Here is a 26727-nt window from a genome sequence, read left to right as displayed (position 1 = left end):
GTATGAGTGTACTTCCATGCTTTCTGCTACGCGAGTGAAATTTGAAATCAAGCGCGAGGACTTGCACTGTCCTGGCTTTGTAAGCCCAGTCCTCCTTGCAATGGAAATCCTCATTGCCCTGTAGAAGTCCTCTTTCTTTTTAAAAAGTCAGTCTAATCTGTAGACAATAACTCTTCATTTGTTCTCTTCTGCTTTCTCACCTGCTGTGTGAGGCAGTGTAATAACCGGTGAGGTCTTCAGAGTACAAGTTTCGGCTTTAACCCCGCGGCCGGTGGTTCTTTTGCCTGTCGCTGTTGGGAAGGCGGCGAGAGCGGCACAGCCATCGGCGTGTGGGAAGAAGGAAAGGTAGATGCCAGTTTCTAAGGGTGTAATTTTTTAATTATTATTGTGAATGGAAAGGTTTGCCTTTGAAAGAAAGGGGAATTTGGGGGATTGGTTGCCCTTTGACGAGTCTAAATGTAAAACCTTCTCCAATACAGCAATGCCTTTTTTTTTTCTTTTGCCGAGTGGGAGGGCGTTGGGCTTTTTTTAGTTTTTGTTTCGTTTTGTCGTTTTTGTGGGTTTTTCTAAGTGGAAGCAAGCTTAGGGCACGCCAAATCCAGAACGCAGGCAAAAACCCCTAGCCAAAACGGCAGCACGGCGGAGCCCTAGGATTTCCCCCAACCACCCGCCGCCCCCCTCTTCGCTTTCGCAGCGGGGGCGGGCAGGGCTGCCAAGTGCTGCGATGGCGGCGCGGGCAGCTTCCCAAACCGTCCGCCTGCAGCAAACCGCCAGCCGCAAACCGGGCCGGGGGCGGGGAGGGCGGCGACTCCGCCGTCCGCCCGGGCTGCGCCCGCGGGGGGCGCGGCCGGGGCGCCGCCGCCTTGTCGCCCGTTCCCGCCTCCGGCAGGGGGCGCCGCCGCACCGCCGGGCTCTCCTCAGGAGGAGGCGGCGCGCAGGCGCGGGGCGGGGCGAGGCGGGCTGGGGCGGGAAACGCGCGCCCGCGCTGGAGCCCGGCCAGGCCGCGCGGCGCCGCAGGTAGGGGCTGGGGGCGCGCCCGCCCCGCGCGCGGGGCCCCCCGGCCGTTAGCGGCGGTTGAGGGCGGGCGGGCGGGCGGACGGGACCGCCGGCGCCCCGCCGCCCCGCGGGGAGAGGAGCCGCCGCGGGCGGCCGGGGTACGAAGCGGCGGGGAGTCGGGGAGGTAGCCTGGGTGCCTTTTCGGGGCTGCGGCCGGCGAGCGCGCTGGGTTTCGCGTGGCCGATCCTCTGGAGGCGTCGGGTACCGCCAGGCCCTCCCCCCCGCTCCCCCCGGGGGCGGTTTCCGAGGCCCGCGGGGCTCCGGGGAGCGGCCGAGGGGCGGCTGCGGCCAGCGGCGCCTCCGCCTTCCTCCTCCCCCGCCGGGGCCTTCGTGCCTTGCCGTCGTTCCGGCTTCTCGGTGCTCCGCCGTCGGTACGGAAGTAGTTGTTGCCCCGGGGGCTGGGTGGACGGGCGCGGTGCCGGTCCGCCGCTGCTCGCTCGGCCGGGGCGCGCCCCCGTCCGGAGCCGGGCTGGGGGCAGGGCCCGGGCAGCCGGGGGCTGAAAGGGAAGAGGTGCCGTGCCTGCCCGCGGGATTTCCCGCTTGTTGTAACCCCGTCCTGTGCCTCTGTCACAACGTGTAATGCCGCCGGGAGACGCGGCTTTATTGCCCTTGTCACGCAGTGCCCGGGCAGTAGCTGTAGCCGTAGTAAATCACAGCATTGAGAACTGGTCTTCCTTAAGCCGCCCTGTCAGTTTCTGTGGTGAAATTGTTACGGGATCGGTCCGCGGCGCTTGCAAAACCTGCGTTAACTTTGGTTGCCTTGGTCGTAAGGAACAAGAATTTATCTGGTATTTGCTCTGTTTTCTTTAGCAGACATGAAGGTCATCACTTGTGAAATAGCGTGGCATAATAAGGAGCCTGTTTACAGCTTAGACTTCCAACATGGAGCTGATGGGAAGATCAATCGACTGGCCTCAGCAGGCGTGGACACAGCCGTTCGTGTAAGTTTCAAACCTGTTTGTTTTGGTTTTGTAGCATGTGCAGAGCAGGAGATGGCTTGCTGTCTGAGCTACTGGATTATTGGCTGGTACGTGACATCCGTGGTGGATGGTTTAGGGAAAGACTGTACAGCTATATACAGAATGACTGTTACCCTTGGGTACTGTCCCTGAGTTCTGCTGCTGAGTGTTGAACTGTTATTTTTGGAAAATTACCTGCATTGACTGTTGGGTGATATTCCGGAGTAGTAACTGCTAACTTACGGCACAGTCTTGTGGGTTAGTGAGAAACGACTGGTTTTAATTTCTTTATGTTCATAAAAGTTGAATTCTATTTGTCATTTTGTACGTAGTGACTCAGTAATATGGTATCTTTCTACAGCCCTTTTCATTCAGCTTGAGATGCATCTCTCCTAGGTAATTTTGTGTTGGTGCTAGCAAACTTTGTTAGTCAGTTATTCATCCTTTTTGAGAATCACTTATGAAAATGTTGCATAGCACAAGCCCAAAAGATGTGGCTGTAGGATCTACCTTTGCAAAATCAGGCAATTGTTCTTCTCAAGTCTTAATGTACGTCAGGATTGTCCCCATCGTTCAATGATCTCTTGGTTTCTCTAAAAGCCTTAGCCCTAGTTGGAAGCATTGGGAAATTGAGTGTGCTGGGTGAACTGCATTTTTTTTACCTGGATGTTAGTCAACTCCTTAAATAAAGTTAATGGCCATGTGAGGCACAATTTCCTTTGCAGAGAAATAAATTGAATTTATTTATTTATGTATTTAACAGCTTCTCAATATGGAAGGTAGACATAGTGGTCAGTTTTTCTGAGTCCCCATCTGAGTACTTAAAAAAAAGCTGGCACATTTGCTTCCCCTGTTTTTTGAAGCTGAGAGTGAAACAGTAGGTTACCCATCACTGCTGGGCTGTTCATTTAATGTTTGAGTTCCTGTAGGTCGGTTCGGTATCTGGGCCTGGTGATTTCCTGTAAAATATTTTTTTTGCTTGTTTACTAAAATCTCTACTGCTAACCTTTCAATTTGAGACAGTTCCTCAAACTCATCCTGCAATAAAGAAGGGTTCCAACCGGGGACCCTCCCTGTGCTCCTTAGTAATGAACTCCAATGCAAAGAATTCATGTAGGTTCTCTGCTACATGTGTATGTATCTGTCTGTCTAGCTGTCCTTGCATAGCATTTTACATTTTAATTATCTTTTGGGCCTGCTTATGTTCTGTCAGGCTTCCATCACTTATTTGAAGAAGAAATAAAAAATACTCTAATAAGGTTTTGCTACCTGTGCAATAGGTACAGACAAAAGTCTTTCTTTTGTATTACTGCTGCATTTTCTTCTGAATAGGGAAATCCTCTGTTTTAGCAGAGAATTTGAGTTGTAAAGATCAGATTTATACTTACATTAGGGCTGGATTGGATCCAGATTTGTTTCTCAGGATCCTCAGTGCAGTACTTTGTGAAATATGCCAATACATCTTAATGTGTTTAGTAGCAAATTATTACAAATAGTAACTGCTGTGTTATGTGCATGATTAGAATGCCGCTTTCTTCTGGAGGTGGTAAATGGGATAAATGTCATTAAAAATTAGAGTTTTATTCTAGTAGCCTCAGCCAAAACTTTTCCCTTCCTCACTGGCAAATTGACTTCTTACCTGATGGTGTATGCATTTCAGGGATTTTGGCTCTATATGTAGGTTACTGAATATATATTTAAGTCATACTTATACATTTACATATTTTAGGGCCAGAAAAATAAAAGATACTGCTGCTACATCTTCTTTAGGAGGACTGTTGCATACAGGGGGAAAACTGGCAGAAGTTACAGAGGTCTTAATTCAGGCTGCTTCATTGTTTGGTATATTCCTATCAAGGCCTGGTTGTTGGTTTGGTTTGGTTTTTCTGAACTGAGCTGCATCCAAGAACAGATTATTTGAAACACCTAATGGGATTTAGCTGTCTGTGGCCTTAGTCCCAGAATATAGGGACATAACAGTGTTGCTCTTGTGGCTGAACCAGTGCACAAGTAGAGCAGTAGGAGTGGCATTATTATGCGCTGCAAAATCAAGAACAATTGGAATCAGGAATTCCCTAAGCCAGCATGGCTGGCGAAGTATCCATATCATGCAACTGTCTTAATGCTGTGGTTATGATCAGTGAGGAACTGGAATTATTATAATTCTTGCTCAAATCATCTGTTTGAAACCACTAAATCTATTGACCTTTGGGGTATCCTGCAAAACTCTTCAATTTGTTCAGACTTCTAAAGAGAGCTAAAATGTTTTTTTCTTCTGTAGTAATCAGCTTTTTTTTCAGACTGTTACAATGTGTTTTGAGGGATTTGTTAACAAGATTCTGTAATTCCATACTATTGAATCATTGTATTTGTAGGCTTGTCAAATACCTTTGAAGCTAGAGGTTGTCGATGACTGAAGAGAGAATGAAGTTATATGGTTGTTGGTTGTTTTCTTTTTTTTTTTTTTTTTCATTTATTGGAAATACTTAGTTATATATTTCACCAGACTAAAAAAAATACTGCAATATAATTACAGCTTGTGGTGGGTTGAGTATGGTTGGCCACCAGGTGCCCGCCATGCTGCTCTGTCACTCCCCCTTCTCAACAGGACGGGGAGAAAATACAATGGAAAAGCTCATGGGTCAAGATAAGGATGGGGAGATCACTTAATATTTACAGTCATGGGCAAAACAGACTCAACTCAGGGAAATTAATTTCTTGCCAATTAATAATGGAGTAGGATAGTGAGAAATAAGAACAAAACTGAAAACACCTTCCCTCACCCCTCCCTTCTTCACGGGCAGAACTCCACTCCCAAATTCTCTACCTCCTCCCCCTGAGCGGCACAGGGGGATGGGGAATGAGGGTTGTGGTCAGTTCATCACACATTGTCTCTGCTGCTCCTTCCTCCTCAGGGGGAGGACTCCTCACTCTTCCCCTGCTCCAGGGGTCCCACCCATGGGAGACAGTTCTCCATGAACTTCTCCAACGTGGGTCCCTCCCAAGGGCTGCAGTCCTTCAGGTACAGACTGCTCCAGCATGGGTTCCCCCACGGGGTCACAAGTCCTGCCAGAAAACCTGCTCCAGCGTGGGCTCCTCTCTCCACAGATCCGCAGGTCCCGCCAGGAGCCTGCTTCAGCGTGGGCTTCCCATGGGGTCACAGCCTTCTTCAGGCACCCACCTGCTCCGGTGTGGGGTCCTCCCTGGGCTGCAGGTGGAGATCTGTTCCACCGTGGACCTCCCTGGGCTGCAGGGGGACAGCCTGCCTCACCATGGTCTTCCCCACGGGCTGCAGGGGAATCTCTGCTCCAGTGCCTGGAGCATCTCCTCCCCCTCCTTCTTCACTGACCTGGGGGGCTGCAGGGTTGTTTCTCCCACGTATTCTCAATCCTCTTTCCCAGCTCCTGTTGTGCAACGTTTATTACCCTTTCTTAAATATGTTATCACAGAGGTGCCACCAGCATCACTGATAGGCTTAGCTTTGGCCAGATGCAGGATGGTCTCAGAGCTGGCTGGAACTGGCTGTGTCTAACATGGGGCAGCTTCTGGTGTATTCTCACAGAAGCCACCCCTGAAGCCTCCCCCAGCTACCAAAACCTTGCCACATAAACCCAGTACACAGCTGTGGCTCATAGAGGGAAAATTTGTGGTGCAACTGCAGCTTTAGCTCTGAAAGTTTCAGATAATAAGTTCAGAATGACTGCCCAAGGAGTAAATTGTGGATTAATGAAGCGGTGCATATATATTACATCTTGTCCCTGAAAACTGTCTGTAATGCTTTTGTAACTAGATATGGAAAGTAGAAAAAGGGCCAGATGGAAAAGCAATTGTGGAATTCTTGTCCAACCTTGCTCGCCATACCAAAGCAGTAAATGTTGTGCGCTTCTCTCCAACTGGTGAGATCCTAGCATCTGGAGGAGATGGTAAGAACTGCTTTTCATGTGTCTTATGCAAGATAATTGTAATGTTGAACTAAATGTCATGCATTAACAAAACAGTGAGTGGGAAGGAAAGAATCTTCATATGATTTCTTCTACAGATGCTGTTATTTTATTGTGGAAGCTGAATGATAGCAAAGAATTGGAACCATTAGTTTTTCAGGATGAAGATGAAGCTCACCTTAACAAGGAGAACTGGACAGTCATTAAAACTTTAAGGTAGCTTAATATTTTATGAGTTTGTTTTCTGTTGTGTGTTTTTGATTCCCCAGTGGCTTTTTTCGTCTGGTACAGTCTTCTGTTCAGTGTATGTAGAACATCAATGCTCTCTAAAATTTGCTTGCTCCAATATTCATCCTTTTATTGTATTTAACTTTTTTTGCTACATTGCCAACGTACAGGTTTGGGTAAGGCAGAAGATTTGGCATTTATGTGACATAACTGATGTGCTCTGAAATTTGTTCCTGAGATTTGCAGTCACTTAAAGCTTAGGACGGAGATATATAAAGTAAATGTGAAGTTTTATTTGCTAGTTTTATAGTGGAAATTTTGGTCACTATTAAAGCAAAAAGCATCAGTGGATAAAATGATTCATGCCAGATGATGGCTGTGAGGCTCGACCAATCTTTTTCAAGTACTTCATTTTAATGGTTGAAAATCTACTGTATCGTACAGCTTTCATTTCAAGTGTACGATGATTAATAAAATATGCACATTGTGCCTGCTAAGACTAAGTAAGTATTAGCTGATAGTGGCTAAGGCATCAAACCACCACTGGCAGTTGAACTACAACAGCGTTCTCACTCTTGGATGAAATCTGAAAGAAATTAGTGGTTCTGGAGTTGGAAATGCATTTTGAGTGAGCAGTATGTATAGCTCTGCCTTGCTTTCTGTGTGTATCTGTTAAAAGTTTTAGTCTCTGTCTATACTGATAAAATTGCTTATTTTTTGTAAAAAGTGTAAATTCTTAACTCTGCTATGCATAACTGATACATTCCTTGCAACTGCTGAGGTTTGTGTGAGAACAGTTTCAAAAGTGCTAGTGGGATTCTTGAAGTACCACCATGATCCTTTAGGAACATTAGAGTTAATCTCTTAAAACAAACAAATGCATGCAATCCCCCTTCCCCTTGGTGTTGCAATTATTTATTATTAAAGTTACCACACTGTATGATAAGTCTTCAAATGACAAGCAATAAACACTTTTTGATTAAGCCCTTTCAGGTGGTTCTGAATATCTTGCAATGTTTGTTCCACTATATCTAAATCAACCTTAATTTTCTGTTTCATGTGGTTCTGCTGAATATGCATGTTTGTTTACCACTTCTATGAAACCCATAAATTGAAGGAAGGTTTTCTTTAAGAGCAGCACTTCCTAATTGCTTTGGTGTAGTGTTTTGTCTTCTGTTTGCACAAATCCTAAAATGTTTGTTTCCAGATCTCTAGGTACAAATTCATAAATGACTTCAAATGTGGGGTTTTCATTGTCTGTGAAGAAGACCTGTTGAAAAGGCAGGCTTGTTTTAAATAGAAGTAGGATGTGCTTTTTTAAAATATTCTACCACTTTCTGAATATGGAATTTTTTTTTTAAAAGCTGAAAGTCATGCTGTTCATTTTACTTCAGTGATACTTCATTTGCCTCTGATTTTTTTTTTTTAACCTAAAAATGCATAAAACTCATGGTTACATGTAGCTGTAAATTTTTAAATTAATAATTGGTTTTTTTCTCTTCTGGCTTCTAGAGGCCACCTAGAAGATGTATATGATATTTGTTGGACCTCAGATGGAAATTACATGGCATCTGCTTCTGTAGATAACACAGCTATAATGTGGGATGTCAATAAAGGTAAATGCTATGTTTATCCCTTGTGTCCCCAATCCTGGTGGAAGTGCCTCATGGTATTTACCAGAATTGTTGAAAGCATCTTCTTTTGTGATTACTAGTTTTCTGGGATTGTGAGGCAGATAGCCCAGCACATAAAGATACCCTCAAGCGGCAAAATTTACACAGAAGTAATCCCTTTACCTTGGAGTATTCAGGAAATAAACTTCACCCAATCTTTTTTCTCCCCAAACTCCTAAAGCAGCTTGTATATTACTTATTCTACACCCCAACAAAAAAAACAAACAAAACTTGACTGGTATCGGGTAACTAACTACCTAGGTAAAAAAGGGGAAGCAAGTATAGGATGCAGGCTGTTTTACAATATGTGACTTTTTTTTTAGGCTCCATTAGGCAAAACACTTCTGTTCATTCTCATCCTACTGCAGTGGGATTGCTTGTACTCTCCAATTAAAGGCCCATCTATAGAAGTTCAGATAGTAACCAGCTAAGTTATGTTGCTTTACAACAGCTTGATGTTTTCTTATTAGCAGTGTAGTCATTACTTCCACTTTTAATTTAATGTGGAAATACTTTCTCTAAAGTTAACCTTTTGTCTCACGTTTCTATTATTTAGTGTCTAATTAAGAAAAATAAAGTAGAATCCAGCTTAATTTTTCAGAGCACGCACGTGTGAAAATATGAGTGTTCTGCTGCTGACGTTTTTTGTGTTCTTTTTGGGTGCTTAATGTCTCTCCCATCCAAACTGTCACATATACTCCTTTCAAAAAGTCTTTACCATAAATACATGAATGTTCAGTTAAGAATGTGTGTGCTTAGAGCGTAAGTATGTGTAGGGGCATTGTGACCAAATGTCTCCTGCATCTCAGAGTGCTTGTAACTTCTTTAAAGGGACATATCTATTAGAATTATTACTAAAAAAAGCTGGATGGCCTCTTAAGCTGATATATGTTACTTGTGTGTAATGTCTTCCATTCTCACTGCTTTCTTTTGGCATGCAATTAATGCCATGGAGGCCATTTGGTGTCTTCTAGGCAGAGAGACAGCTAGTAAGTTGGAAGTAAGAAGCCATTACTGGAAAATGTAGGCTTTGTGATTGAAGTTGCAGGTACGTGAAAGGAAAGAGTTTCACAGATAGCTTCCAGTAATACCCAGGCTAAAAGCTCGCATGGTTTTTTAAAAAAATGGCTGGAAGAAAACTAATAATAAAAATTCATAGGGTTGTTTGGTACAAAGAGAGCATCACTGGCTTAAGTCCTTGAGTTACAAACCGTTGGCAGCTTTACTGGGTATCCTGTAGAAATACCGCTATGTGTTTGCTCTGTTCTTACACTCTTCCTTAGGCATTTGTTGCTGGCCACTGTTGAAGACAGAATACTGCACCAGAAGGACATTTGATACTATGCAGCATGGCCTCCACTCTATTTGTGTAGTCTTTTTGAAGAGCTATTGTCTTTGAAACTTGTCAGCTTATAGTATTTCTTTGCAGCAAAGCAACACTTAACTAATAGGAAAAAACCCGACCTGTCACTAGTATCCAAAACAGTATTTTGTGAGAATTATCTGTAACTTTACTTCATCACGATGCTTTGGATCCGAGATATTCAGCTGTGGAAGAATGTGAGTTAGCACTGCTGTAGAATTGTTTCTGAAAGCTACCCATGGGTAAGCGTCAGTCAGCATGTGTGTAGCGTATTTTTTTCAGTGCTTGCTCAGCAGAGTAGATGAGTTTATACAGCCCCCCAGCTGGAAGTTATTTTTTAACACGGGAATTTCTGGCTCTGTATTCAGCCAAATTCAGTTAGCTGTTGAACAGTATTCTAGACTTGCCTAAAAAGTTTTTTTTTCTAAATCACAAAGGTTTTGAAATACTTCTGTTTTGAAATATACTCATCTTGCATGTTTAATGCCTAAGCCAAGCTGCTTATCTGAGTTAATTTGTAGGGAACAAGCCTTAAACTGGCATGTCACAATTTACCGTACTTGTGAAGATTCTAGAAATAAAGCAACTATTTCTGATATTCTTATCACGTACCATCAAGTTAACAGTTTGTATGTTTAAAAAATGATTTCTCTACGTTTTGAAATGTTTTGTCTTGTTTTATTTCTGAAATGAAGAAACGTTTTAAAACACATTTGAATTTAGAATCTGAAAACTGTTTGTAATTTCAGGACAGAAGGTTTCAATATTAAATGAACACAAGAGTTATGTCCAAGGAATAACCTGGGATCCTCTAGGCCAGTACATTGCAACTCTGAGTTGTGATAGGTGAGCTGTTGGTCTAAGTGTTTTGCCTTAGTATTCTTTCTTACTTGAGGATTAATTAAAAGCAAGTGTACAGGATAAATGTGACTTTTCTTTTAGTTTTATTCAGATCATCCTGTAAGAAGGTTGATGTGAAAGTAAAATGATACTTTAGTTAGTCTTTTTCTTGTGGTGAATGATTCCTGAAGTCTGAGTGTCCTCTCTAAGCAGCAAATAAGCTTATATAAACTTTTGTAGAAATTTTTCTTCAGGAAGTAAGTTTTCATTGTATTGGTCATTAGAGATACCAAATACATCTTAAGAGAGTGCTGAGTTCTCTGGTTGTTGATGAGCTAATAAGTTCATCCTTGTTGTTTTACAGAAAGATATAAACAGGTTAAGAAATCAGTTAAAATGTTTTTCCATTGATATCTTTCTTTTGCCCTCTTGCTCCTTCCATCCCCAACAGTTTTGTAAGTGATGTCATTGGGAAAGCTAAACACACACTTCATAAACTTGGCCCTTGTCAGAACTTTGAGTGAGCTTAAACTGTTTAGGGCATGTGTGCTGCTCTGAAGGGGTTCACAGCTGGCTAATAAATGTATGTCATCTGGCACCCACTGCAAAGAAAATTACAGTGGAAAAGTAGTTTTGATTTAAGATTTGCAATAGGCTCAGAAAAATGGTAAGTTAATGGCAACTAGGTCATTATGAGCCTCTGTCTTCTGATAATCGGTTATGTGAGATTTGTGTGCTTTTTATTAAAATGAACAGCAGTGAAACACAAGTAATAGAATGATGCACAACTTTTTCTTGGAGTGAAGTTGCAAGTGAGAGCATGAACTAATCTGAAGAGGGGAAATCTCCCACCCTCTCAGGTTTCAGATGCTTTTCTGCAAGGTTAGTGAATAGCATTGGCTCAGTGGGGATCTAACAGGAGCCAGGCCGGTTGCTAGGACTGGGCACTCAACAGCCCGGGGTGGGGAGACCTATTCCCCCTTTTGGGAGACCAGCTTAACCGTGTGACATACAGAGCCAGTAGTTCCACAAATGTCTTAAGCTGTCTGCCACAGCCTCATGTTCTGTTTTCTTTTCCTAGCTCTGTCCAGGATTCTTTGTGGAGCTGTTTCAGCACATTAAATCAGCAAAAAGCTGTCTGTTTTTTGTTAGGTTGGTTTTCTGCCAGCCTAACAAACGAACATAACTTGGTGAAGGTCAGAGCTGGCAGAAGGGAGGGGGTGGTGGGATGAGCAGTTGGATTTGCTTAGGCTACCTGCTGGTTTAGTGAGATGAAGTCAGGGGAGTTCCGTTGTTCTGTGCAGAGACGTACTCCAGCTTTCATTCATTCCAAAGGAAACTGAGGCATAGAGATGTAGCTAATTGTCTTTGAGGTGAGTTCGCACTCTGCAGGTGTCACTGATGGAGTTACACACTTCACTCGTAATAGAGAAGTAGCAATATGTTTATTGATATAAAACAGTGATTAAACAAAGTTTGATAGTAAATGTGACAGTGGTTTAACAAGATCCGATGGCAAGGTTCACTTGATATTTACTGCATAGAGGACAGGGTCAGACAAAACTGTCAGGGGCACCCTCCTTTTGAGTCATGAGGTTCAGAATGGACCCGCTTGCTTTCTAAACTCCTTCTCAGAGAGGAGTCTAGGTGTGGCTGGATCCACTCCTAGTCCCAGACTTGGTCAACTGTTTATTTCTAAAGGACTATATGTGCACAATCAATCCTTTATATCACTTAGCTAAGAGTTTGAAGTTTAGCATGCTATTAATCACTTACTAAGAATCTGTTGTGGCAAGAACTCTCTCAACCTCGAGCAGTGACCTTGAGAGGGGTCGCTACTCAAGGGGAGATGCTGGCGTGCAGCCCACTGCTGTGTAGGAATGCTCAACAGGCCCTGGGCTGTCCACTAGTTATGGCGTAACATAATTGACTCAGTCATATTTGCATACAGACTACAGACATTGCTTCTTCAAGATTTGGCTTGAGTCAGACATTGACCAGCACTGTGGTTTAGGTGGGTGCATTGTTCAAATTAGCCCTTGGCTATTTTGTTGTTATGTGTCTCCCCTGAATCCACTGTGAGCTGGGATACAGCCATCACGACCACATGCAACCATTATGACTGCCACTGGTGGTTATCACTTGAGCAGGATTACAGGACATACAGGTCAGATTGAGGAGGGAGCACACCACCACAGCAGGAGCTTACTGGCTACTACAGCACAGGTAGGAATGGTGTGGCTGTTCACTGTGCACTAATTCCCTTATTCCTCCATGAATGCATATGCTGGTACTTCATAAACCTTATTGAGTCAAATAATTGTCAAGTGACTCATTGATTATTTAGCCATCAAAACATGTACCCCCAGTGGTGTCTCATGAACAGAGTTATAATTAATCTGTGATCTTCATTTATATTTGGCAGTCCTGACTGAGAAGTGAGGTCCTGTAGTGTTGTATGAGACTTGGGGTGAAAGGAAGTTGTTCATGGCTAACTGTGCTCTCCACCATGTAGGGTCCTGCGGGTGTACAACACGCAAACCAAGCGTGTTGCATTCAACGTTACCAAGTTGCTGTCTGGATCAGGAGCTGAAGGAGAGGTACATTGTTCTGCTACTAATGGTACTGGAGAATGTGCTGGAGAATTTTATATGAGTTGTTCTATGAAACCAAAGGAGCAAATGTTTTCCATTCAAGTAACCCATATATCAGATATTTTGTCTCCTGTTTCACCTTTGCATGTTATAAATAGACACCACTTCAGGTTTCCTCCAACATCACAGAAGTGACTAAGAAAGAACACTGCCTGCTGCTGTTGATCTCTTGCAAGTTCAGCTGTTTAAAGTAGTAACACAATGTCTTTGATTGTAAATGTTAAAAATAGTATGCATAGTGAATTCTTAATAGGAAAAACTTCAAACGTGTCTTTCAGTAGTTTATTAATGGATATGATGTAGCAATAATATTTTAAAGTCAGCAGCCTGAAATTTTCAAAAAGGTAGTCTGATTTTTAGGAAAAATATGAATTTGGGAAAATTTAGGAAATTCTCTCTAACCCTAAGAGGGAAAACAAAGAGCTTTTTTCTCCCAAACAGTTCTAAGTGATAGTAAAATAACACCCCCAAGCTGGCTATAATCTTTTTAATTCTTTCTATTCCCTTTCTTTTTTTTGTGAAAACATTTGTAACAGTTTTATAGAGACTAAAGAACAGCCCTGACAGAGGTTGTTTTGCCATTATAGAAGTTCTCTTTAAACCTCTAATACTAGAGTTAAAATTAAATGCCTAAGGAACAGGCTTTTACATTGACTGTTAAATAATGTTGTTCTCCAGGTTATTACTGGTTTTTGATTACTGGTCTAATGTGACTGCTCTTGGAGTGTTTTGATTAGTAGCTGAAGAGGGATCAAGGACTATTTTTCTTAGCTGTGAAGAATTTATAGCACAGCAGAAAGTGAGTTTGAAGGAGCCATGGTTTTTAAACCATTTATTTTAGAAGTTCCATCAGGTTGGATTGTACAAATGGATGGTTTTTCTCATCTGAATTCCAGCTGACATGTTCGTGGCACTTTACACAATTGTATTTTCAATGTTACAGGCTAGGAGCTATCGGATGTTTCATGATGACAGCATGAAGTCATTTTTCCGCAGGCTCAGTTTTACTCCTGATGGCTCCTATTTACTCACGCCAGGTATGTGAGAAGTGTACTGTAACTTACATCGTATCTATTATGCTCTACTTTGAATGTGCATCAAGGTTGCTTTCAAACTGCCATTCCTCATTCTTCCTATTGAAGAAAATAGAGACTCCACAATACTCTTCTGTTAGCAGTCCAGAAATCAACTTTCTCCTGTGATAAAAACTATATTTATGGCATTTTCTGAACTGAGACATGTAAATTGCAACAATACAGCTCTGTTAAAACAGTAAAGAAGAATAATGAGTGGTTTCTTTTGACTGGTCTCTCTTTGTTTGTATCCTTTCTTAAGAACATACTGCAGTCATAGTAAAAATAACATTGCAAGGGGGAGATCAGTTTGCCCATATAAGCACTGCTTTTATAGATGTCTGGCAACATCAAAAAGAGGCTTTGAGGGGGAAGTATATAAGGGAAACAAAAACAGCACTAAATAAATATTTGGGATGCCTTTTTACGTTGTGTTCAGGTTGCACAGCTCTTGCCCAACTGACAAGCCTAATTCCTGAGAAGTAGAATGTTTATGGACATAAAGTAAGCCTAATTCCTGAGAAGTAGAATGTTTATGGACATAAAGTGTGTACTCAGTACCTTTTTGAGTTGATGAGTAATGTTTTAACCTTTATTTTTGCAGCTGGCTGTGTTGAATCGGGCGAAAATGTAACAAACACCACATATGTTTTCTCCAGAAACAATCTTAAAAGGTAGAGTTTAATAAGATCAAAATATCTTTTTATTAAAAAAAAAAAAAAAAGAAAGAAATGCTGTTTTCTGAAATACTGATTCTTTATAAAAGGCCCATGGGTCACCTGCCATGTCCTGGAAAGGCAACTCTTGCTGTTCGCTGCTGCCCAGTCTACTTTGAGTTGAGACGAGCATTTAATAAAGGTACTGTAAATCCTTCAGGGAGTATGATTTTACAGCAAATATGTGAAAAGGCCAATGTGGCTGTTTACTATTTTATGCCCTAGCCTTTTAACATTCCATTAAGATAGTGTTGTACCACATCTTAGAAGCTGTTTCCTGATTCTAAGACCCCGAATTCACCTTAAGTACCTTGTGAGTAGCTTTTGATATGGTGGATAAATGTTCTTACTTGGCTTCTTAGGCTACAGAAACACTGTTTAATATTTTTCTTTAACTTTTAACCATTTTGTGTGAGTAAAAGTAAATAACTTGGCTTAGCACTGAAGGAGTGGCCCAGTGAAATATTTTCTGTTAGTCTCAACTACCCACATCACAGAAGCACCAGAGAGTGGGTATAGTTTGCAACAACCATTGATGTTTATTCAAGGAAGCCATACCTGAAGCAGTGCTGGTGTTACTGGCCAGAACAGGAGTTCTGAGGTGGGGAAAGGATTGTATGAAGTTGCATAAGAACTTACCTGGAGATTGAAATCCAGCCTTAGTGTAAGCCCAGTGGGTCCAGGAGTGTTTATATTTTAGCAGGACTGGTCTTACTCTGCTGAAAAGGCAGAGCTTTGCTCCTGTCTTTAGAGGGTCGATTTGTAGTATTCCTTACAGGATTTAGAGATTACCTGTTGTTGTGTTCTGTATTTTCATCATTATCTTTAGATCCATTGTAATGGTGTGTTGCAAAGTAAGGAGATGACTGTCTGCTGTTCGTGTCTCTAGCTCCTCTAAACAGAATGTTTAGGTTCTGCCACATACACCCAGAGAAGTGAAAATCTGTGGTAGTCTAGAAATCTATAGATGTGAGGAGCTTACATTATGTTAATGTTAATGGCCTGTCTTAGTGCATAGCTTCCATAATCATCATAGAACTGAACAGGAGCTCTATATACTAGGAATTTCTGAAAGCAGCTAGCTAGCACTCAGCTTCCAGTGGAAGTTGGAATAATCTGGCCTTACAAAGAGCTAGTGTTGCAATGAAAAGACTAGCTAGGAGCCGAACCCAAGATAACACAAATAGAGCTAAATTCATTGTTTTGACTGAGTCATACTCGTTTTGACTGAGTCATACAAAATATAACATGGTGGTATAAATTTGTCATGACCTTGATTTACACTATATCCTCAGGTGTGGGGTTTTTGACTTTAATACTAAAGTTCCTATAAATATGCTGAAAAATTTCAGCTGGAAAATACATGACAAACTTTACAAAACAAAATAATAACAATCCAGATAGACAAAGCTTCTGCCAATTTCTCCCTCTTCAGCTAAGACAATACAGGGCAAACTTCAGGCAACAGAAATGTTAGTGCTTGCCATTAAACTTTACATTTTATACAAGTTCTATCTTCTCAGCCATTATCTTGATACTGATTAATAATGAAATCTTTATTTAGATTCATGACTAAGCTAGTGCAGTTACTACCTTGCAATGAATGCAAGACAGAATTCTGAATGTGTTCATTTCTTTGCATTCTAGATGAAATCAGTCAGAAATCATCTCCTGCTCTATTTAATCTGCCCTATCGATTGGTGTTTGCTGTTGCTTCAGGAGATTCTGTGCTTTTTTATGATACTGAGCAGTCCTTCCCCTTTGGTTATGTTTCTAACATCCATTATCACACCCTGAGTGACATTTCATGGTAGGTAATTGTTACATTCTTAAGATTTGTTGTGATGGGGGAAATGTCCTTTTTACACATTGAAGTTCTGAAAAACATCTTGTGTCTTACTTTATTCTTATATTTTGTTTATGATGTGCATGTGGTCACTGTCATCACAGTGTCTGAACAGCAAGCCACCTCTTTTTTGGCCTGTAAACTGGACAATCATTGTTCTTTATTAGTTGGGAAACAAGGTGCAAGCACTCTGGGGACAAGCAGATGGAAATTTTTGTGAAAGCTAATGTAGTCGGTGCCCATGGAAAGTACTCATTGTTCAGGCAGTATAACTGGCAATAATGAACTTATTTGGAGGTTTTGGAAGTCATCTGTCGGAGTTCAGGTGTCTGTATCCTGGCCAAATTCTGGTTTATCTGCACAGTTCTTGGTGGTTCTTCATGTATGGGATTAAGTAATTTATCTGATGTGATGCGGGGAGTCAGAACTGGAGCTGAAAATTGAACCCAAGTCTTCCAATCAGGATATACCCCTGTGCTTCTTCTCTCATGCTTTTCTAGCCAGTATCCCTAAGCTGAGGACCTTCAGGAGGCTGCTTTTTCAGAAGTTATAATTGATGTTCAGACACTGTGAACACCGTTGTGTGTCAGGAGGAGGGGAGTGGAAGAGAATAGAAAATCAAGTGCTTTTAATCAGTGATAGATAGACATTATTTGGTGAAATGAGCACGAAGAGCCCATTCAGGTGAGCACCACAGTGATTCTGAGCATTGCACAAGGAAGGGAGCCAAAGAGCTTGAACTGCTCTGCTAGTCTGAACGAAGAGAGCCATATTTCAGCCATATTTCAGAAACTGTGGCTGAAGAATTGTGTACCTGCAATTGAACCATGCTTTGTGCTAGCTTAAGTGCTGGCAGCAGCATATTGCAGGTCATCACAGATGACACCAGAGAGATTAAATCAAATGCGAAGGCCAGAATTGAAGATCTTTTGTTCATTTGAATTAGATGTCTTTCACTTGACTGCAGTTTTATTTAAATGTATATGTGTACCTGGGTAAGGGAGGAGGAAAAGACAGGTACAGCATGTGTTATAGATGGGGGGGTAAGGGTTGAAGGAAAGTTCTGGCCTTTACTCTTAATGGAAAAAAAAAAATCGCAAATAGGTCCAGCGATGGAGCCTTTCTTGCTATTTCTTCCATGGATGGATACTGTTCATTTGTTACCTTTGAGAAGGATGAACTGGGAATAGCACTGAAGGAGAAGCCACAGATAAATGTCAGGACTTCTGGTGCAACAGAGAAGAAAGTGAAAAAGAGCCAGTCGCACAAAGTCATTTCCCCGGGCTCTAAGCTGACAGAGGGGACTCCTCCCGGCAGGGTCACCGATCCCAGCACTCCCCCCCTCCAACCTAGAACACCTACAGCTGTCGGTAAGGACTTGCCTTCCACACCTGTAAGCATAAAAAATGTTCCAGTCTCATCTTCAGATGAGAGGAAAATCAGCCAGTCAGCCAGCCAGAGCACTAAAGTAAACCAGCCCAGGAGGATTACTCTCAACACTTTACAAGCATGGAGCAAGACGCCAAGGTGAGATTTATATTGCTGTTTCCAGTCATAAATACGAAGGCCAAGACAAGCTGTGCTTGTGCTACATTTAAAGGTTGAGGTTTAGACATAAATTCCTAGCCCTGTGTCTTGGTGGTAGCTGTCTTGACATGGAACTTTTTGTTCCAGTTGTACTGCAACTGAAAGGTCAAAATGCCTCCTGAATCTTAAATGTACAGCTTTTATATTTCTGTCTGAAATGTGAGGCAGTAACAAAGTTAACCTGACCATTACGCCTGATCTGTATGGCAGCAACAGGTGTCTGTCTTCAGTTCCCATTTTCTGTACAAAGAGGGTACCTGAAGCTTTCGGCTGACAAGAACTATGTAAAGACCCTTCTGACAAGAAATATTTTAAGAATGCAAGTCTAGACAGACACTCAGTGTGCACAGTCATGGATGTGGGACTTAATGCATTGATTGAGGTTATTTCCTAAGGTGAAGATGTAGGTTTTTAGAAATTGCCCGTAATCCATGTATTGATTGTTAAACAGCCTGCAGTAGAAGATCCTGAGCTGGTGTGCGACAGTAAGGAGGCAACGATGCAAATAGAGATCTAGACCTTGTCAGCAAAACAAGGCTATTTTAGAATTAAAGGAGATTATTATAACTTCTCATAGGAATGTTTTAATTAGTAGATGGCTAGGGAGGAAGTGGTGAACAAGAAAGCAGGATTGTGGCTTTCATCAACAACCACAAAGAAAAATCTTGGGAGATGATGGCTTTCTACACACCAGTGTTCATCTCTACTGGAAGTAACAAGTCAAAGGGTTGTACGTAGTTGAAAGTGGCTTTAGCCTGGAGGGTGGGGAACTGATGCAGCTAATTAGTCTTTTTATTTTTGAGAGAAACTATTTAATCATATCAACTGATGATGCCATGAGTGTTGTCTTGTAGTAGCATGCATGGTGGTACTTGTAAGACTTTTTTTTTTTTTATGGTTCAATCCTCTGCCACTTTTGTGCTTAATTTTTAAGTACTGTCCAGAAGAGATTTAGCAGAACAAAATAGATTTGCAGTAATTATTAGTGGACCTCAGCAGGCAAAAGAATTCCCTAGTGTTTTATGAATCTAAAGTGTTAACATGGACAGGGCTAGGGCATAGTAAGTGCAGCCAGTCTTAATTTTAAAATTTTTGACCAAGATACTGTGCTCTGAAGGTGAATATCAAGCACTGTGCCACATATAACATATGTAAAAGTACTTTCTAGTGGAAAAGATCACTAGTGATATTTAAAGTACTTCTAAAAAATGCTTTATTTAACATATAACAAGAATAAAAAATGCATAGTAAAATATATCTAAAATAGATTTAAATTTAACTGATTCTATCTGAAGTAAATCTTTAAGTAAAGTATTTGTGGAAATGATGGCTTTAAAGCAATTGAACTGTTTCTGTTTCTGCTTTTTTAAAGGAGAGTAAACTTGATTCCACTGAAGCCAGATATGACAACCTCTGCATATACAGATACAGTTCCTATACCTCCTTCCTCAGAACAGGAACGTGGTAAGCTTTTGTGGCTATGAATAGCCAGCAAAGTCTTTTGCCAATCAGTTCTTTCCATTATAGGGTTCTGTTATAAGCTTATAACACAAGCACAATCAAGCACAAACCTAAACCTAGCTGCAGGTTTTACACCTTCTTCGTTGTCTTGGTGTGTTTGAAAGGTACTTTTGACAATATGAAATGTGTGCTCACTGTGGTTGCTCTTGGGCAGCTGCTTACGTGACAATATGTCACCACAGTTTTTATAGTAATGGGTGCATTAGCTGACACTGAAACCAAGAAGAGTAAATTCCCTTGGATGTAATGTCCTCCAGGTCTTAACAGATGAGTTTAAGACCCTTATACTTTTAGCACATCATTGTTTCAGTTGCTGGACTCTCTCCAACCAGTGTTGGGGTTTTTTTTGGTGAGTGCTGAATTGTTTGTGAATTCAGCAAATGAATTTACTTTCTTAATCTGGTTTTGCTTAGCCTAAATGATTTTCCTATCTGCCTGTTTCAGAGAGGCCGTTACCATCTGATGACAGTCTTCAAAATCCTCCAGCATCGAAACGACCTAGAACTGAGGAATTGTCTCTTTCTACATCTGCTGAAAGTCAAGTCAGCTGCAATTCAAACAAATAAAGGCTGAGCTTTTAGTAGACTCTTCACAGTCTGAAGGCAATCCAGCCATATCTGAGAGTACATTTATTTTGCAAATGTTAAATCCTCAATTCCTGATTAAAGTACCGTACACATATTTGACGTAGTGCTGTGAAGAAAGAAACTGGCAGTAGAAGACACAGATTTCAGGAATGTAGCTTTGCAGAAGAGGAAATAGTTGGGAAGTGACTTCTAAGTGTGTTTCTACTTCTTGAAGACAGCATTCTTCAAGAAATGCCACAGCTTAAGGAAATCAGGAAAATCTGGGTATTAAAAAGCCATACAGTAACCTAAAAGTCTCCATCAAAGTCCCTAAGTTGATGTTTATAAAGTATTGTACCTTCCAGTAACCTGTCTGGCAAAAGAATAGAATTTCTAAGGACTTAAATGCATTCATAATGATTTAATGTGGTTTAAGACAAAAAAAAGAAGAAACAGTTTTATTCAAGTATCTTTGCTTATATGTTTAGCAGTGTGCAAAATTCATGCTGTCCAGTACATGTGGAATGGAAGCTGATGTTCGCATGCTCTGAATGCAGCAGCCTACAGTATGACTGATATGACTGAAACATAAATCAGAACTTGTAACTGCAAGAAACAAGAAAGCAGAAGGAAGAAACCATCTGAAGACCTGTTATAAGCATTAAACAGCAGAAGGAAGTTCTTAATTGTTTATTTTCTGTGTTTAAAGAAAAAAAGCAGACATGAGATTTTTCTGAGGTGGCAGTATTCGACCATATGCATCAGAAGTTTTCACCCATTTTTCCAAATCTTAACTCCCTTAGCCAATAAAATATAAATCCAATGTATGTTAAACTTCTATAAGTTGATTTCTTTTTAGCATTTAATACTTGTGCTAAGCATTTAGCATTTAATAATTGAACTAAGACCTGCAAATTGAAAACAATAAGTCCAAAATATTTGAAAATCACTACTCTGGATTTGCTATGGTGTGCAGACTTGGCCTGTAGAAGTAGAATGCTCAACCACAGTATTCTGAGCTCATCCACTTCATTTTGTTTAACATCATGGACTTAATTTTAAAAAGTAAGATAATTCTTAAAATGTGAATAGTCGTTCTAGCTGGTGATAGCATGTAGAAGTTTTAAACAGAATTTTTTCTCATAGTTTAGGCTATTTTTCTATCATTTGAAGTTCCACAGCACACAGGAGGGGAAAGCTGCAATTCATATTAAAGCTCTTTTGACTTTCATTCTTCCCTGGATTTGGTTGTTTTTAAGGTGTGTAATTTACTTAGCATTTGTTTTCTGTCAGTTTCTAAGAAAGTGGACTAATACTTCAGAAAAGCAGAAATACAAATGTTTCAGAAGTGATTAATAAAAGTTAATAGGGAGGAAATATTAACAAATACCTATGTCAGTGTTTCAGGCAAATGAAGTGAGTTGCCTACAATTTAATTTCAACAGTAATTAATAAGCAAAGAGTTGTAGGAAACTAACTGTATCTTTGCTTTCAATCACAGAGATGAGGGTGGAGCTTTGTTAGACTTCAAAAGTGGGTTTTCTTCTAGAGAGGAATATAAAGACTTGATTACCAAGCAAAGCCACATCTAAAACTTTTTTCCCCAAAAGTTTATAGAGCTATCTGAATTGATAGCTGAAGCAGATATCTGTAACTAGCATGCATTGCCTGACTTGCTATTTTATGTTTTGTCCAGTTTGAGCTCAAAGAACATTGGTAGTTCATCTTTCTGTGGGACAGTGACCCACTTAGTACAGTACTGCAGTGTTTTGTTTTGTGCACTGCAAAGGATCCTTTGAATTCAAACTTACACTTCTAAATACTAATTGCAAAGCTATCCTGATAGGTATTTTTAAATCTTTTGTTGTTGTTGTTGTTTTTTACACAGTGTATTTTACTGTAAACTACTCTTTCTGTTGAAAACTAGTAGGTTGGGTATATTATTTTAGTGTCATTGGCATACCTGGTCTCTGTGGTCTTCAGTCTTCAGATGCAATTAATTGCCAGAGTATTCAACTTTATTTCATACCTTAACCATTCAGGTGACATCCACATTTGTTTATGTGGTTCCTCAGCTTATTTTTGTTCTGCCTTACAATCTAATAGGAGCTGTAAAGTTAATGTGGCTTTCATAGCTGCCATTTGGAGACTATTTTCACATCATGATCTCTGTCAGAATGCTCTATCTGATATTTCATCTTCCCTAATAGGAATTTTTTCTGTTTAGTTCTAGTTGTCTCTTGCCACTATGATTTTCTGCTTCTCTTCTCTGTTGATTCTGTTACTTATACACTACTCTGTCAAATTTATACGGCACTAGCTTTTTAACCTTTTTCTATAAATGGATACCATCATTTCTATACTAAATTACCATCTTTAACACTGTGGCAGTCAGAACTGTAGATTCCTGGGTTTTGTGATTCCTCTTTCAGTCTCCAAGGGGCTATCCCCACCTAACATTCATACTTAAGAAATTGAAAACTATTCGTACACTGTTTATAGAAAGTGGGTTCATGTTTTGTCATGCACTAGACTCTGCTTCAAGACAGAACATGCCTGGTGCTGTTTCAGTTCTTTCTTGACTGCTTCATAAGGTGATGTATTGCCTAGACATAATTCTTTCAAGGGTGCACATTAGTCCAGTTTTGGCTTAAATGTTATTTTTGATTGGCCAGCTGAATTGTTCGTACTTCAAATGGACCCTGAGTTCATATTCCAGCTGTGAATGTGGTGTAGGTGCTGTCTTAGGTCACATTTTGCTCAGTGCCTTCTGTAAGGATCTTACCTGCTTTGAGGACTATTATCCTGCTTGTACTATCTTGATGAGGTAGCATTATGGAAAAATGCCCTATCTACATCTTTTGACCTCACAGCAATAAGAAGAGGGAGCTGAACTCATCGAATTAACTTCTGTAAATAGGCAGCAAATTACTGTTAAACTCAGGGAACCATGGAACTCTTCATTTCGGGTGTTCAAGCCCTGTGCCTATCAACATGTTTGGTACTAGTGTATGTCAGTGTCCCACAGGCCAATCCCGTGGAAAAAAAAACAACAAAAAAGAGCACAGTTGCACAAAGTCATTTCCCCAGGCTCTAGGCTGACGGGGGGACTGTTTGAGCAGCAGGGTTGGGTCGGATGACTTCCAGAGGTCCTGTCCAACCTCACCCGTTCTGTGATTCTGTGAATGCTGCCACTTCCAGTTTGGCATAGTTTGAATGAGCAAGTGCTTTAACACTTAAGATGGAGAAGTTACTAGTCATGGGAGTTCGCTGATATATGTGGTCTTTATGTGCCATTTCTTTCCATCTTCCTCAGAATCCCATGGATTTTGCTAAGTGCATGAAGCATAATGAAAGGTGGGGAGTGCACATATCCAATATGCCTACTGCACAAATAAAGTCTTCTGCATTATCTGATAGTGTAAATATCTGTGTGGACTATATGTCTTGGAGAGTTCAAGTTACAGGCAAGTGATCCTTTCCCTTTTTCAGACTGGTTTTCTTGCATGTCTTACATGTACTTCTCTGGCTTGATAGTAGACCTTTTAAAATGTCATCTTCATGTCCTAGTTCTGCGTACTTTCATATTTAAGTATGTGTCTGTATATACGTGTAATAATTTTTCCATGTCAGAAAACCAGTTTGTTCGTTACCTTAAGCCATGTGCCTTTTTTCATAAGTTCAGTGAAGGGCTGGAAAAGCCAGGCTACAGAAGCACAAAGCATGAGACTTCTGGGTAAATACAAAGTGCAGAACGACCGCTGGTTGTCACTCTTCTGATAGGATTCCTCCTCCCGGGGCTATGGGGAAAAAATGCTACTAGCGGCAGCAAGGAGAAAGAAAACACTTTTCTTTTTAAATAAAAGCTGTAGGTCAATCTATATAACAAATGTATGTTATCGCAAAATAAATTGTTTCTATTGTTTCTACAAGCTTCCTTCTAAGAAGACAGGGTTTGCTTTCTTATGAATTACATTTTATAATTGACTATGGAAAGTAAGTCCATACCATGATAGCATTTCTCTGTTGGGAGATGGAAAATGATAAACCTGAAATGCCACATGCAGCCTGAAACTTTCCAAGAATGTCTTAAGCATCATTTCTGTTGAAAAGCTCTTTGAAGAGGTAATGGGAGGGATCTGGAAGGCATGTGGACCATCTGGTTAGTATAGGGTCCAGCCAGCTTTCATTTGTCTTGACACAAGTTACCAAATTGTGATACACAGATTGCTACAAGTACACAAAGTATTTCAGCATCCAGGACCTGCTGCTGCCACCACCAGTGCTAGCACCTACAGCTCTGGGTGGGAGTTGGTGAAAAAAGAGAAAAATGTTTGCATGCCCCACCCATAAGTCAAAAAGCATTTAATCATGTGTGTCCATATAACAATACCGTCTTATCTGTCCTAATCTGTTTTAAAAGGGTGTACTGCCATGTTATTTGTCTTCCAGCCCGTTAAAAGGAAATGAGAAACACGAGGGCAGAGTCACACAAAGCTGCTGGAGCCTAGGAGAAAGTGGCCATGGTGGGTGGCAGGTCTAAGGGTAGTATGTAAGCAATCCTCATGCATGATATGTGTTCTGTGTGCAAGAGCAAGAAGTCATACAACTCCTTACTTAAGTGTCTTCTTTTACTCCTGGTTAGAAAGGGACTTCTTGCTGCTTCCACCATGTGTCAGGCTAGTGCTGCTCAGTCAATGATAGGTCTTTTCCATTGTTGAGTTACTGCTAGTTAAAATCAGGATCTCTTGCTCCTCAACAAAAACATATGCAGACATACCACCTTAAAAACCAAATACTTCTGTGAGCCACTGAACTAGTAAGGCCTTGTTTCAGATGGATATATAGCTAATTGCACTAGGGGTTTCAAACAGATCTTGCAACTTTTTAGATGGGGAAGGATTCACGACTGTGTTGCTCCTGGAAAGACTTTCTGGCATGTAATAAAGGTTAATTTTTAGACAGCTAGAAATCATGCTCATGTGCTATTGATGTTAGCTTTAATTTTTCTTCTATCCAGCTACCCATATTAATACATATTGTAATTATTTAACCACTGCCTTTTTGTCAAAATTTGGTTGGTACTTGCCTATGGATTCAAAACAGAATCTCTGTACTGTGTGTGCACATTCTCCATGTTTACATAAGCATCATTTCTTATAAAAGAAAACAGGCTTACCAAGTAACTATATTGTATGTGTGTTTTCTGCTATAGCAGTTGCAGGATCATGAAGAAGCAGCAGATTGGAGTTGCATGATAAAGTATGGTATCACAAGTTACATGATAACAGGATTTGCTACATGAAACCTATCTACTTTTCACACCGCTCTTTTCTTCGTGCTACTATAAATTATTTTTCTGTTGCAGTTCAAAGGCTGTACATCATTGCTACATGGCAACAGCAAATTTCATTGTGGAATTTATGTAGACAAATCAGTATTACAAGCACATGAAACTGGAGGGAGGTCATTCCCAAACATGGCATACAAGGGCCAGATTTTCAGAAGTATTAAGAGCTCATGGCAGGGTTGGACTAGATCATCTTTAAAGGTCACTCCCAACCTAAACCATTCTATGATAAGTAGAGGCTGCGGACTGATGTGTTGAGCAGTACTGTTTTGCCAGTATCTAAAAGCTCCTACAAACAGAAGGTACAGCTTTTTAGTATGAAGAATTACATAGAAACTGGCTGTCTTACGAGTCCATTTCTAACTCAGCTCGTAGATCAATGAATATCTCTCACAAACAGAATCGATCTTCTGCTTCTGACCATATCATGATTTTTACAAACATACAAGTATGTCTGGGCAAATATAGATGTGCTACTTCAAATCTCGTCTGACAGATGAGGAACACCATCGAGTATCTTCTGCTAACTTTAAGCCCCTGTTTGGACAAAGTGCAAATGCCCGTAGGGCATTGAGGCTACCAGCTGGACTCTCATCCCTCTTCGTTCCCCTCAGTGAGGACAAAGCTCTTGGAACAAGAGGCAGAAAGACATTCGTAGCAGCCCCAAATCTGTAAGTGCTCCCTGTGCACTCTGAGTCCAAAAAGGAAATCATGGTCGGGCAGACATGAGACAGTGCTCCTACCCAGTGGTACCTCCTGATTTTCTCTTGCCACATGAAAGGTGGGAAAGGCCCTTAGTTGTTGAAAAGGAGAGGAAGGGTTTATGTAGAAATGGAGATGGCTGGGAGAGGAAAAGTCATGGGTGTGGATTAAGTTTTTTGAGCTGGGATGTAGAGAGATATTTGAGGGTTGGTAACTAAAGGAGAAGAAACTGGCATTTGGGAAAAAGAAGTGGATGGGAAGCTGAGAGTGCAGAAAGCCTGATTAGTGGTAGGTTGCAGGGAGGGAGTTTGGTATCATGGGGAGTTCCTGTGCAGGACTCTCAGCCCTGTGATGATCCTTCTTACCAAAGAGCACCTGATTTTCCAGGTTGGATTATAGTTGTATTGCTTCCCCCTCCCCACCCCCGTCCTCTGGAATGGGGGATTTCTTGCCACAAAACTCTTAGTTTTGCAGTCTCCTACCAGCAGGTGACAGCATTCCCCAAAACTAAGCAGAAACTCACCTCTGCTCCAGACTTAGATCTACTTAAAGACATTTCTCATCATCTTTTTATCTTTTTATTGTGGTTTTTTTTTCTAAACAGTTATTGGTTTTGGTTCCTTTCCACCTGGTGAAGAAGAAAATTTGAGGA

General features: G+C 41.0%; 1 protein-coding gene across 6 annotated transcripts; it reads left to right on the top strand.

The window, feature by feature from the left end:
* The first annotated feature begins 929 nt into the window (after positions 1 to 929).
* CHAF1B (chromatin assembly factor 1 subunit B) lies at positions 930 to 25209 on the top strand. Of its 6 annotated transcripts, XR_011325020.1 has the most exons (16): positions 930 to 1017; positions 1867 to 1997; positions 5806 to 5938; positions 6055 to 6172; positions 7697 to 7800; positions 9970 to 10066; positions 12576 to 12660; positions 13658 to 13751; positions 14392 to 14461; positions 14554 to 14645; positions 16151 to 16313; positions 17454 to 17876; positions 19309 to 19400; positions 19902 to 21282; positions 22556 to 22617; positions 23340 to 25209. XR_011325020.1 is itself a non-coding variant. In XM_069785141.1 (14 exons), the coding sequence occupies exons 2-14, from the start codon at positions 1872 to 1874 to the stop codon at positions 20021 to 20023; spliced, it is 1719 nt and encodes a 572-aa protein (XP_069641242.1). In that variant the 5' UTR covers positions 930 to 1017; positions 1867 to 1871; the 3' UTR covers positions 20024 to 25209. The 6 variants fall into 6 exon arrangements, 3 of the variants coding, with proteins under 3 accessions (XP_069641242.1, XP_069641243.1, XP_069641244.1); XR_011325019.1 differs by having other exon boundaries at positions 22556 to 25209; XR_011325018.1 differs by having other exon boundaries at positions 19902 to 22617.
* Positions 25210 to 26727: the final 1518 nt, after the last annotated feature.

This window comes from Haliaeetus albicilla, chromosome 6 (assembly GCF_947461875.1).
Source record: "Haliaeetus albicilla chromosome 6, bHalAlb1.1, whole genome shotgun sequence".
Classification (NCBI taxonomy): Eukaryota; Metazoa; Chordata; class Aves; order Accipitriformes; family Accipitridae; genus Haliaeetus; species Haliaeetus albicilla.
The sequence above is the reverse complement of the archived record's forward strand: the minus strand, read 5'-3'. Positions and strand labels throughout refer to the sequence as shown.

Coding starts and splice junctions, on each gene's coding strand:
- CHAF1B (XM_069785141.1), top strand. CDS start 1,872: ATGAAGGTCATCACTTGTGAAATAGCGTGGCATAATAAGGAGCCTGTT. Junction 14,646..16,150: donor GAGACGAGCATTTAATAAAG/GTACTGTAAATC, acceptor TTTGCATTCTAG/ATGAAATCAGTCAGAAATCA. Junction 17,877..19,308: donor GCATGGAGCAAGACGCCAAG/GTGAGATTTATA, acceptor GCTTTTTTAAAG/GAGAGTAAACTTGATTCCAC.